Source organism: Hyaena hyaena, unplaced genomic scaffold (assembly GCF_003009895.1).
Source record: "Hyaena hyaena isolate Hyena2069 unplaced genomic scaffold, ASM300989v1 scaffold_97, whole genome shotgun sequence".
Lineage (NCBI taxonomy): Eukaryota > Metazoa > Chordata > Mammalia > Carnivora > Hyaenidae > Hyaena > Hyaena hyaena.
In genome coordinates this window covers 1058606-1071867 of record NW_024080728.1, presented here as the reverse complement: position 1 = coordinate 1071867, position 13262 = coordinate 1058606, and the positions used below count along the sequence as shown (strand labels likewise).

The 13262-nt window shown below is 47.1% G+C and overlaps 1 protein-coding gene across 45 annotated transcripts in view; it reads left to right on the top strand.

Moving 5' to 3' along the window:
- Positions 1–13262, top strand: part of CAMK2G (calcium/calmodulin dependent protein kinase II gamma) — a 55437-nt gene that overhangs the window by 36102 nt on the left and 6073 nt on the right. For 7 of the 45 annotated variants that reach the window (XM_039235138.1, XM_039235134.1, XM_039235125.1 and 4 more), the window contains 4 exons: positions 8108–8176; positions 9319–9363; positions 11154–11202; positions 12406–12519. In XM_039235138.1, the coding sequence (XP_039091069.1) occupies positions 8108–8176; positions 9319–9363; positions 11154–11202; positions 12406–12519 (277 nt within the window). Of the gene's footprint in view, positions 1–5834; positions 5868–8107; positions 8177–9318; positions 9364–11153; positions 11203–12405; positions 12520–13262 lie in introns of all 45 variants that reach the window. The other 38 variants (XM_039235162.1, XM_039235121.1, XM_039235150.1 and 35 more) reach the window with 10 other exon arrangements.

Genomic DNA, 13262 nt, shown 5'->3' with positions numbered 1-13262 from the left:
GGGTGATGTAGTTTTCATCCAGCTTTGAGAAGTTGCAAAGTTAATTGAATAGGAAAATGGACATACCTGGAATCAGCTAGGCACTGAATGGTATTGATGCTGGACCCTGCATTGCATGGCTCAGTCCAAAAAGCTTCTGGACAAAAGCTTATTGGAGAAAGCTTAAAGGATGTAGGAAGATTGGAACCTAGTCACTGATTGCCTCTAGAGAATGGGATTGGTGGTGAGGACAGGGTGGAAAGACACACCTTTCATTTTTTACTTTGTACACGTGTATTTTTCCTTAAAATGAGAGGCAACCTAGAAGGCATTCCTTCTATAACTTAAAAACAACAAAGTATTTGTATGGGTTCTGTCATGCATATTGATGTTCTTCGCCCAACTGGAACACGGGGTTTGTGGTAGAAGGATATCTAAAATATAGCTGGAGTGGTCTGGTTGGGCAGAGGGGTTAGAGGTTTGTGTGTCAGACAGGAAACAGATCACTGAGCACGGAAGCTACAGCAAGAACTGTGCTTTCAAAAGATTTGGCTAAGGGTATAAGGATGAATAGAAGAGGGGAGGAACTAGACACAGAGGTATCAATTAGAATAATCTGGGCATAGAGGGAAGAAAAGGTCATTAGAAATAGAAAGAGCTAATATTGAAAATACTTAACCACCAGAAGAGCACAGACGCCAACTAATCAGAATAGGCACTGCCTAGGGGCACCTAGGTGGCTCATTTAGTAAAGCATCTGACTTAGGCTCAGGTCATGATCTCATGATTCATGAGTTCAAGCCCTGAGTCAGGCTCTGTACGGACAGCTCAGAGTCTGTAGCCTGCTTCGGATTCTGTGCCTTCCTCTCTCTCTGACCCTCCTCCGCTCATGCTTTGTTTCTCTCTCAAAAATAAACACATGTTAAGAATAGGCACTGCCTGTAAATAATTGGTCCAGCTGTATCCAGGAATGGGAGTCCATGATTAGAGTTTGGCTGTCCCAACTTGAAAAGAAATTGACACTGGATATGTAAAAAAGGACCCATTAAAGATAATGTCAGAGTTCCTTGAAAGTTGGAAGAATTGGTGGTACCTCTGCTAGAAATGGGAGTAATCACGAAGAAACACCCATTTTGATAGCAAGAGTTTTATTTTGACTATACTGAGGTTGAGAGACAAGTGGAGAGGACTTTTAAGGTGCTGGGAAGTACCTGATGTAGCCCAGGGAAGAGGTCAGCACAGGACATGCAGATGGGGCTCATATGAGTGAATCACAGGAGTTTACTCACTCAGCCAAATTCCATCCTTCAGGGACTGGGAGGATAGCCCCATAATCTACCTTTTAAGGTGTTCAGAGTTGGAGAGAGACAGAAACCAGCAGTTGCCCTGTGTCTGGAGGGCCTGTGAGGGAAGTATATATAGGACAGACACTAGGGGAACAGAGACCAGCATCTGAGTCAAAGCAGGAAACCTTCCTGAAGGTGATGGCCCATGACCTGAGTTTGAAGGACTCATTTGATCTTTCTAGGTTGAAGTGAGCAGGAAAGGGGAGATATTCCAGGCAGAGGAAAGAGCACAAGATAAATAGGTTTGTAACAGTATGGTGTTCTGGGAACTTCAGTAGCTCTGAAAGGCTGAAGGAAAAAGTGACTGTGCAAAGTAGGACCTGAAATAAAGCAGTAACAGCCAAGGTGGTAGGGAAAAAATGGATAAAGGAGACATTGAAGGACAGGTTTCTGATGGAACTTTCTAGATGGCTGTCCCCAAGGATGAGTGTCAAGCATAGCTACGTAATATTAGCATAAGAAGCTAATTAAAAAGATACAGATTCCAGGATCCACCCTGGAATTCAGATTCAGGAAGCTTTGGGTGAGAGACAGAATCTGAATTTTAATAATATTCCCCTTCTCCCATATGGATCTAAAGTGCATGAAGGTTTAAAAGTTCAGTAAATACGTATTTTCAGAGCTATCTGTCATTGAGAGGCTGGAAGAAGAGGAATCATCACAGGAAACAGAAAACACAGAAGAGGTGGGAGAAGAACAGATGTGTACATGTCTGACCTTACAGAGCACTGAGAAGGAGGAGGGCTGGGCAAAAAAAAAAATCATTAAATAAATTGCTTTAAATGAGAATGTATATGAGGAACCTAGTGCCTGACCTTGCTATGTGCTCAGTACATGAGTTTTATTCTTGAGAGAAGACTTTGAATATAGTGGTGGGATCAGAGGCAAAGATGCAAATGTTTAAGAAGGGAATGACCATCCAAGATTAAATGGCCAGCAACAAGTTGAGGAAAATATTCACAGCAAGTTTGATGGGAAGTGTTAATATTATTTTTATACAAAAAAAGCTTTCTCTAACAAATAAGAATCCCCCCTAAAATCCAGTAGATAAATGGTTAGAGAAGATGCACTGACAGAGGAGGTAGAAACGGTTAACAAATGTGGATGTTTAGCCTCACTAGTAACAAAGAAATGCAGGTTGAAATGACGTGCCATTTTTGGACTCTTAAGTTTGTGATAGTAGCATAAATAGCAATGGCCCTTTCTGAAACAGCCTGTATGTCAAAAGCCATAAAAATGTCCCTGCTGTTTTTACCCTTTAATTTTACTTCTGGGAATTTGTCCTAAAGAAATAATTCAAGGAGCGCCTGGCTGGCTCAGTCAGTAGAGCGTGTGACTCTTGATCTCAGGGTCATGAGTTTGAGCCCCATGCTGGGTGAAGAGATGACTAAAAAAATAAATAAATAAACTGTAGGAAAAAAAAAAAGAAATCATTCAAAATATAGAAAAACTGAAAGCGGAAGGATGTTCAACATGACATTTGTAATTGAAAAAATTGGAGACAATTTCAAAAGTCAATAAGATAATGACTGAATAATTACAAGAAATCCATTTACTAGGGCTTTACAAAGTTATTAATTTTTATGACTATATAATGTTTTATATTAAGTGAAAAAAGTGGGATATAAAGCAGTACATACAGTATCATCTAAATTTTATTTTAAAAAATGATATTTGTTGATTATATTTGGTATAATGTGGGTAGAAAAAGAACTGGAAGAAGTCCCATGAAGTATTAATAGTAACTTAAGTGGATGATGGGAATTTGGGAAACTTTTATTTTATATATTTTTCTGTGTTTCCTACCTTTTTTACCTAGACTAGGGATTACTTTGATAATCAGAGTAAAAATCAAAATACTATTTGTTTCAAAAGTAAGAACTTGTATGTAGCTTATAATGATGTTTTTTAATTGTATAAGAACAAAGACTAGCAAGACAGACAGGTTTACAGGTGGTTTTTTTCCTTCTTTGTTTTCCAAGTTGTTTGTAATGTGACTACAGACATTTTCGATTCAGGAACATGTGTATAACAATGAATGGCATAGTTGGATGGAAGTACTGGGAAAGGTAGAGGGGCGGGCAGAGCAAGATGTGTGGGGTTTGACTTTTCTGGACTCTCTTGAAGGTCAGGGTCACAACATGTGTATATGAGGGAGGCCTATGAAATTGCTCAGAAGATGCTGACCTGTGAGCATCCTGGGTTGCTTAATAGACCCCACCTTCCTTTCCCAGCTTCCCTTTCCCAATTCCCGGTGCTTAAGTTCTGTAGAGAGGTTTGTTTCTCATTTCCAGAAATTTTCACAAGATCCTGGACTGTTAGCATTGGTTTGAGCATCGACTCTACTTTGTGCTCTTGAATTTAGGGATCCCGGGTTCTGCTTAGACTTATCTAAGAGTGGTATAGGGACACAGGGTCTGTAGAAGAATGACAGCCACTTGTGAGGACAGGACTCAGGGGGGCCACAAACTCTCAGATCCTGAGAGGCCTCTAGTTGAGGACTAGCCCTCTAGGCCAGAATGGCCATCCAATCTTTAAAAAAATAAACAAAAGAAAAAAACAAAAGATATAGCCATTTCCTTAAGTACTGTTTGAATATTGTTTAAGCATGCAAAGCAGGTTTGAACCCTTTTCTGATTTCAAATTTTAAATAAATATTTAATTCTTAAGTGAGATGTGATTCTTTAAAAATGATCTGGTATTGAAACAATGCTGTAGTGTGCTGGTTGAGAGGCGCTCAGCTATCCATGGTTGAGGGCAAAACCCTGAGCGGATGAAGAGAGGTACTGAAAGAAATCTACTAACCCAGTAGAAACTAACCCTTGGGTAGAAAAGGATTATCTCACATTTTCATGCAGGACAGTTAAGGAAAAAGAGAGGCAGCTGGGATTGGGAACTTATTCCCCATTAGGTGATGCAGATGATAGAAAGTGCTCTACCTAAGACAAGGTCCAGGTGAAATCTTGACAGCAAGTTCCTGAAAATCACAAGAACCAAGATTAAGCCTGGTCAGTGTCCCTGCAATTTTCACTCCAGTGATTCTGGGCAAGTTGGAAACCTGTGCTCTGCTTTAGCCTGAGGAAAAACCAGAGTCCACAAACTCAGTTCAACTCAGCAAAAGTTTGTTGATCATATGCTAACTTTAAGGCATTTTGCTAGGTGCAGAGGAGATTACAAAGATGGACCTTCCCTCACATTGTAAACACTCTAGTTGGATAAAAGGATAAGTATGGATGTACAGCACCTTCCTCTTTTGGGGGAATAATTTTGGAAGTAAAATCTCATTTTGGGGCATAAATGAAAGACTAATGCAAAAGAAGTCCAGTTAGGGGTTTCTGGCTGGCTCAGTCAGTAGAGCATGCAACTCTTGATCTTAGGGTCATGAGTTCGAGCCCCACATTGGACACAGAGATGTTTTTTAAAAAGAAGAAGCAGCCCAATTATTATTAGGCCTTCTTTTTCTTTAGATGTAACTTTCAATTCTTTTAAATACTTGTAGTCCTTTTCTTTTCAATTTAATAACAGTCCTGAAGATGTCTTCTAAAGTAGAATGTCAGCCTCCTGAGGGAAGGAACATTTATCTGACATACTTACTGCGCCTAGAACAGTAGTCAGACAACACATAGATGTGTTCCAAGGGTACTTCTGTCTGCCAGCAGGCTAATTATAAACTTCTGAAGTGCCTGTCACCTTTTAGACACAGCCTTCTGAGATGTGTTTTCAGTGTTCCATGTGGTCTTTATGCTCTTGTTTCACATCTGAACATAAAGTCCATAAGCATCTGGCTGAGGCATCTTCTTGATGTCTTTGTGATCACCGCACTTTCTGTCACCAGCACTCCTATTTTCCCATTTTTCACTAATTCCAAAATGCAGTGAGATACTGAAGTCTTATAAATGAGCATGGCCACACTGACAGAGAAAGAGACGCCACCAATTCACTGTTTACCCAATGATTTTCAAAAGCTCAACATCTTTATCTGAAAAGCAGTATAGGGGAGCAGCAAAAAAAAAAAAAAAAAAAAATCTAGGTTCAGGAGTATAATGTTTCTAAAGCTGAGGAAGCCCTTGAGAGGCTTTTGCTATTTACCTGGTAGCTGCTTACCCACATTGTGGGCAGACCTAGTAATGAGAGAAAATAAATAACCTTATAGGTGAACAAGCCTTATAAGCCCTAACCTATCAATTTGCAGCAAAATGTTACCTTCATGAACTTGTGAGTTAATCTCTTCACAAAAGCTCTGAGCAGTGCTGAGACATCTTAGAATATACTAAATCTGTTTGTGAACCTGACAGCAAAGGAGGTCTTCTCCCAGGGTCTGGAGGGATGTGTGTGCCTGGTGGTCTAGGTGCTGTTTTAATCCTCCTGGTGCTGGGCTCCAGGTCTCCTTCTTCCGCTCTTTCCTCCTGAGGCAGAGCCCGCGCTGCTGCACTAACCTGCGGCATCTCTGTGCTTCTCTTCTTACCTCCTCTTTCCCCTTCTCTTTCCCTTTCGCTGTGGTGTGTCCAGAAAAGGAAGTCGAGTTCCAGCGTGCACCTAATGGTGAGCCTTGCCTGCCCACCCATCTGCCTCCTCCATGCTGCCTGCGCGCCCGCCTGCCAGCCACGCAAACCCATTCTGCCATGTGCGTGTGCTTCACTCATCCTCACTGCATGTCTGTGCTGTGTGGGCAAGCGTGGCCTGTCCTGCCAGGCAGGGGCTGATGCCCAAGGTCTCCCAGTGGCCTAAAAAATGGGCATTGGAATGTGTGGTATGGCACCCCCTGCTGCAGAGCTTGGACTGCCTCCCGCAGCCCAGGGCAGGAAGGGAAGCTAGGAGGGACTCGTGGGGCCAGGTGGCAGTCACAGGGAGAGACCCTCACTTGCTGTTGCTCAGGAGGAGAGGACCCGCTCACCGGGGGCCTCCTGCTACAGACTGGCAGCTGGTGGGCATCTGTGTGGTGGGCAGAGGACCTGGTTGTAGGCTCACAGCCCTGAGCCTCACTCTCTGGGCCTTTTCCGCTATGCAAGTGCCCATTAACAGGCTGTGCCCAACATTTCATCCTTCTCCACCCACCCCTCAGGGGAAACAGCTGAAAGAATCAAGAGAACGCACCTTCTTTCTCATGGGACACAGGCCACCAAGGGGAGCACGGCAGCCTGAGTTGTTATGAAACCATCATTAAAGCCAGAGGTGGGGCCACATGGGTGACATCTCAGCCCCCTGCAGCTATGGCAGGCTTAAGGGCACCCTGGAGTCCTTTCCCCCTGCCACGGTCTCTGTTTTAGCTGGGCTTTGCAGGGAGGGCAGCCTTATCCAATGAGCCCCAAACAGATCAGACTTAGTAGCTGAGCTAGGGGGGTGGGGAATGGAAGAGAGTAGAGTTTATATGAGTTTAGACCCACATCCTGACTATTCCTGGGACTCCTCTTTTCCAGCCTGCAGAGTTCAGTGGAGTCTGGCAGCACTTGGTACCTGGCTTAAGGTTCCATGCCTAGCACTGGGTTTGGGGACATGTCAGCCATTGACAGCAAGCTAGGGTTGGATGCCTTCAGGTCTGGTCACAGGGGCCATAAAAGAAGCCTCCAGTCAAGAAGAACTAGGACGGTCTGGATAGCTTTCTGTGTATGTCCTAGGAGAGAAGCAGCACATCCTAACTGCCACTGTGTCCTCATTTGTTCCCTGCACAGAGATGGTAGCTACATGTTTGTCTCTCTGTCTTTTGAAGAACTTGCAGGCATCAGGCTGCTCCTTAGTGGCCACTGGCTCCACTGGGACTCTCAGTGAGACTGAGTACATTGGTGAGGGCATCATAAGAAGTAGAAAGGATCGTAAGAGGCAGAGAGCCTCTTAAAGATATGGTCCTCCCCACGCCTCCCACCGGAGATCAGCCTCCTTCCTTCCTCGCCATCCTCCCCCACCTCCCTTGCTGTGCCATTCAGTATAACATTTCGAAAGGCAGGGAGATATCCCAGTGGTCTTCTGCTGTTAGGAATGTTGGCCCGCTAGGCAGCCTACTCTCCCAGGGACTGGGTTCTGGGACTGTAGCCACAGCCACCCACCCTGGATTTACCTGCCCCGCCTTGGAGCTCTGCTCTCACTCCCAGTTGAGCAAATCCAAGATTTATCAAGCAGAAAATATATCAGTGCCAACAGCACAGGCTTGTCTCTGCTTCATGGGGGCAGTGGGTGCGTTCTGTATCCAAAGTCACATCCCCCCCTTCCTCTCCGAACACTGTCTTCTAGGCGAGGTTTTCTTCTTCATGTTCCTCATCTTTTCAGATCAGGCTTCAAGCTGGTGTCTTGAGGGAAAGGAAATGCAGGTCGCAGATTGAAAGGGCAGCAGGAAAAAAAAAAAAAAGAAAGAAAGAAAGGGCAGCAGGAGACTACCCACCGATAGGGGACCCAGAGTTTGTGAATTTTATTCTGCTCTCTTATAAACCACCCTTCTTTTTGCCTGTAAAATAAGAAGATCCTGAATTTCTTTGGGTGAAGTATGATTGTGCAGTGACATGGCATCTGACATAAGCAGAGATTTCTGGAGAGATGCTTTATAATAAGTCTCTGGGCTGGTCCCACCTTAAGGATGCCTCCAGAGCTAGGTCTCTGGGCCCCTCCCAATCAATACTCCCCTCCTCCGATCAATCATCTCTCCCGACCATTGCTCCCATCCACATAGTATTTTGGAGGCCACCTCAGGCCGAGCTCCTCCGGGCCAGGCCGGGGCAAGGGAGGTCTGGGAGTCGAACCTGAGCAGCTTTGGTGACTCTAGAGGAACTAAACCATCTGTTTTCTTGTCTCAGCCACAGAGCAACAACAAAAACAGTCTCGTAAGCCCAGCCCAAGAGCCCGCGCCCTTGCAGACGGCCATGGTACCTCCTGACTACGGCTTCTCCGCCCCTGCCCCTGGCTGCCTCCCGCTCCTTCTCCCTTCCTCTTCTTGCCCTCCCTCCCAGGCCTCCTTGGCCCTTTCCTTCTCGTCCCTGTAGCGCAGGCTGCTTTGTGTCCAGCCCTGTGGGCCCCTCCCTCATTGTCCCGTGTGGCCATGCTCCTTCCTGCACCGCACAACTGCTGCTCCTCCTCCTTTTGCTGTTGGGGGTGGGGAAGAGTGGTCAGGGCTCTCAGCTAAACCTCTCAGCCCCAGGCTGGGCCCCCATGGGTCTGCTGTGGGAGCCGGGAAGGTGAGTGGCTTATAAAAGAAGAGGCCCCTCCTTCTGGGGGCCTGCACATCGGTTCTGCGAGGCCTCCTTATACAATCTGCCTCAGCTTCTCCTTTGCAAAGCTTTAAACAAGAAGGAGGGCTGGGGTCCCCTCCCTCTGGATGGTGCTGAGGTCTCTGAGTTCCTGGAGAGCCCCATGCTAGGGGCACTGTGTGCTCCCAGAGCTCCTTCTGCTAGGTGGCTAGCTAGAGAGTTAGCAGGGGGGTGACTGGGAGAGAAGGAGGGGTAATTGTGCCTGCAGACCCGGCCCCTCGTGCTGCCTCATGGCACAACAGGGACAGGAACTCTGGGGAAAGGTGGTAAATAAAGCAAGCAGCTTTTTGGGCTCAGCTTGCTGAGGGGGCATCCTGGGTCTTTCTGGGAGACCTGAGTCCACTCTCCCTGTGTCCCTGCCTTCTACACACTCCTTGAAGAGTGCTGTTGGCAGGGCCTGGCCTGGGCCCTCAGCCCTACAGCTCCACCAGTGTACCTGTCCCATGGGGAAAGAACACTCAGATCTAGCAGGAATCAAGGAATCAGGGACAGAGGCCCTTGTCCCCTCAGCTTCCCTGGTACCTGCTTTGGTTAAGTGCCAGTCCTCTCCTTCTTTCTCAGCCAGTGCCGTCCCCTAAATCTGGGGCTTCCCAGCTGCCTGGGATCCCAGTTGAACCAGGATATTTTGTCTTGTGGGAATGGCCAGTGGGCAGGCCTCAGCGGTCATCGTAGGGTCTATGATGGGGTAAGGACAGGGTCCCTCAGGGAAGAGTATAGGTCTGTCTTGAGGTCAGGAGGGTAATTTTCATCTTCTCTCACAGGAGCCACAAACCACCGTGGTGCACAATGCTACAGATGGGATCAAGGTGAGTGGCTCCTGAGCTGGTCTCCTGCTTTACGGATCAGCAGGAAACAGGTGGGCTAGATCACAGGGTCTGTGAGTCCTGCAGATGGCAGCGACAGGCCACACCTCGAGGCCACGGTATGTGTGGAGACCAGGCTGGGGATACCATGCACCTGTTTGTTTCCTGGATGGCACTATACTTTAGGCTGTATAATCAGGCGGACCTGGGTTTGAATACGGGGCCGCTGAGTAAGTCACTCTGGCACTCTGCACCTCAGTTTGCTTGTCCGTAAATTGAGGACAATAATAACTGAATCTTCCTCCATGACTTGAAAGGCTTAAATGGCAGCAATTAGCTAGAAAAACAGACAAGAATATAATCAGACCCTAGAACATCCTCCTTTGCCTCCCCCAGCACTGCCCTCAGTAACTTTGTTTTATTTTCACTACCCATGACAAGATAAAAATCTCTCTCCACGGGTGTGGAGGAGGCAGATAATAAACCAAAAACCAAATAAGTAAGATAAAATCTAGTAGTGGTAAGTGCTATGAAGAAAATGACACAAAGTAAAGAAAGAAGAGTGAACAGGGCCTTTAATTAAGTGGTCAGGGAAGGACCTCCCTCAGGAGGTGATTTTTGAGCTAAAGGCTAAACAATGGGAAGGAGACAGGCGGGCAGACTCTGGGGCAGAATGCCCTAGACAGGAGAGCTCCAAGTGTCAGGGCTTAGCATGTATACAGAACAGAGGAAATGAAGCAGAGCCTAGAGCATGGAGCCAGGGAGGAGCAGCATTGGGGGGGCGGGGGGGGGGGGAGTCGCGCAAGGGGGAGGGTGGAAGGAGTCAGGACGGGGGGGGTGGGTGGAGGGGTCAGGGTAATGTTAGAGATGCAGGCAGTCCTGCTATATAGGACGTCATAGTAGTTTGCATTTTATTCCAGCAGGAAGGAGAAGCTATTGGAGGTTCTTAGCAGGAGAGTCATATAGTCTAATTTACACTCTGAAAAGCCCCTCTGGCTATATTATGGGTAAGAACTTTAGGGCGGTAGGCAAGTATGGATGCAGGGGGACCCAGAAGCTATTATAGTTCAGGTCTCAGATGTTGGTAACTTGGAATCAGAGAGTAGCTGTGCATTTGAAGAAAAGAGGTAGGGGTGCCAGGCTGGCTGGCTCATGCAGTAGAGCATGTAACTCTTGATCTTGGGGTCGTTTGTTTGAGTCCCATGGTGGGTGTAGAGATTACTTAAACATAAAGTTTTTTTTTTTTAAACAAAAAGTTAAAAGAACTTATTTTGGAGATAGAACTAACAGATTTGAATTTAGATAGGATAATCAAGAAATAAGAAAAAGAGGGGTGCCTGGGTGGCTCAGTCGGTTAAGCTTCTGACTTGATTTTGGCTTAGGTCACGATCTCAGGGTTTGTGAATTTAAGCCCCACATCGGGCTCTGTGCTGACAGCTCAAAGCCCGTCTGGGATTCTCTCTCTTCTCTCTCACTGTGCCTCTCTACTTGTGCGCTCTCTCTCTCTCTCTCTTTTAAAATAAATAAATAAACACTTTAGAAAAAGATAGAAAGCAAAGATTCAACCTGGAATCAAACCTGGAAGGTGACTTGTAGGTTTTAACAACAGGTTAGATGATGTCATTTACTGATGTGAGGAAGACTTGGGAGGGGGTTTGGGAACCCGGGGTGTTGTAAAAGTCAGATGGCAAGGGTGAAAACAGAACTTCCTATGATTCTTCCTTGCACCTCCTTAGGAGCACATACTCTGCTTTTGTTCTGCTCAGTTTCTCTGGTTTCTTTTTGGCCTACAGGGCTCCACAGAGAGCTGCAACACCACCACAGAAGATGAAGACCTCAAAGGTAAGTACTAGCAGGATGGGAAAGGGACCCTCACAGTGTCCCTGGTACCTTGGCTCCAGTGGGGCACCCCAGAACTCAGAATGGTGACTCCTTAGACTCTAGGAGAGGGCTTGGCACAGAAGCTACTTTCTGTGGACTGTGAGGACCCTGGCTGGCCTGGCTGGGATAGGCAAGAGGCTTCTCTTTTTTGACCCCAGATCTGGAATAGCTAAATTAGCATTTTTCCTGAGCTTTCCAGGGCCAGGGCTCAGAGAACTGTTATTGCTGATAATGATGTTACATCCCTGTACAGGGACATCCTGAGTCCCTGCAGAAGTAGCCCTTAAATATAGTGAGTCATTAGTAGGGTTACCAATGGTCCCAATTTCCCTAGGACTGAGGTGATTCCCAGAATGTGGAACTTTCAGTTTTAAAACCAGAACAGTTCTGAGCACACTGGGATCAGTGACTCTCGACACAAAGTCTTGCCGTGAATGATGGAGCCAGAACCAAATTTGGCCATGTCCACGTGGTCCTGGGAGGACCACCAGCCTAACCTTGGGCCTAGCCAGAGGGCCAGGGGGTGTGGGAGGGCATGGCAGGTCAGACCCCTGGGAATCTCTGTCCTGCTCTTTGGTTTGGCCTCCTGGAATTGCTCCCTTTGCCACAGTAAGTGACCTGAGCCCAGGCTCTCAGAAAAGATGGAGAAATGTTGCAGGACAGAGCTAAGAGAGCACACACAGGAGCAGTAAGGGGGCAATAAACCTTTGGGAGCCAAAAAAAAAAAAATAGAAAGCATAAATGTATATATAAGGCAATAAACAATAGTACCTCTAGGGCTGCTGGGATTAAGGCCAGAGCAATTCAGTTCTGGTGATGCTAGTGGAGTAAGTGGCTCCTTCCCTGCTGGGCTCCTTGACCTTGTAGCCTAATGCCCTAGAACATCTTCCCTGGGAGCAGGGGTCCTCGTACAGGCTGTTTGAAGGCTCCTCTGTAAGCCACAAGTCCAAGTCTGTGCACCTTCCCGGGGCTCTCAGCTGGGAGGCCTCTCTGGCAGAGGCGGCAGCGTGGGATGTGGTCCAGTGTCCATAGCAGCCCGAGGCATTGCCTTGCCCCGGCTCTGCAGTGCCACGGGCTTGGGTCCTGTCTGGCTTGCTCGCTCACCTGCCTTGTTCTGTTTGTTTTGGCTGCTCTGCCTTGCCCTGCCCTGCCCTGGCTGGCTAGCTGCCCCGCTCCGCACTGGGAATGGCAGCTCGGTGCCTGAAGGACGGAGCTCCCGGGACAGAACAGCCCCCTCTGCAGGCATGCAGCCCCAGCCTTCTCTCTGCTCCTCAGCCAGTAAGTGTGAGGGAGGCACAGTCTGGCTTCTGTCTCCCTGGCTCGTCCTAAAGCCCCTCAGGGATCCCCCCAGAGCTGTCAGCCCAGCCCAGCTATTTGTCTTAGTAAGCTTGGGGAGCTCGGCCTCTGCTGGGTGGGGGAGCTGATTGGAGGTGCTGTTAATGCCAGGCAGGGGCCCATGGGACCAGGGCCCAAAGACATAAAGAAGAGTGGGTGGAAGAACATGGCATGGTGGGAAGGAAGAGAAAGCCACTGGGATATTCAGTGGGCCCTGCCTCAGCAATGAGCCAGGAAGAAAGGCTGAGTCAGAAATCAGGTCAAAGGTGGTGGGAGTGGGGATGATGTTCAAACTGCCATAAGCCAAGAACTGTGTTGGGATTTGGTGTTTCCTGAGGCTCAGCACATCATAAGGCTTGGGGCTTGAAGCTTGGGGATGAGACAGACCTGAGTTTAAATCCCAGCTTCAAAGTGTGTGAAGTACCTTAAACCTCCTAGAGCCTCAGCTTCTTTATCTGTATAGTGGGAATAAAATAGCACCTACCTCATAGCGCTGTTATGAAAATAAGTGAGATAGTAGAATGTCTTAATATAATGCCTTGCTGGGTTAATGGTAGCTCATATTTTTATTTTAAGTTGTATCTGTGTCGAGGATGCCTTTGTCTGCTTCTTTTCCTTCTATTACCTATCCTTTTAAAGTTTCTAAACACAGGCCTCTTCACCCTTAGGGCCCCAGTCAGGTCCTG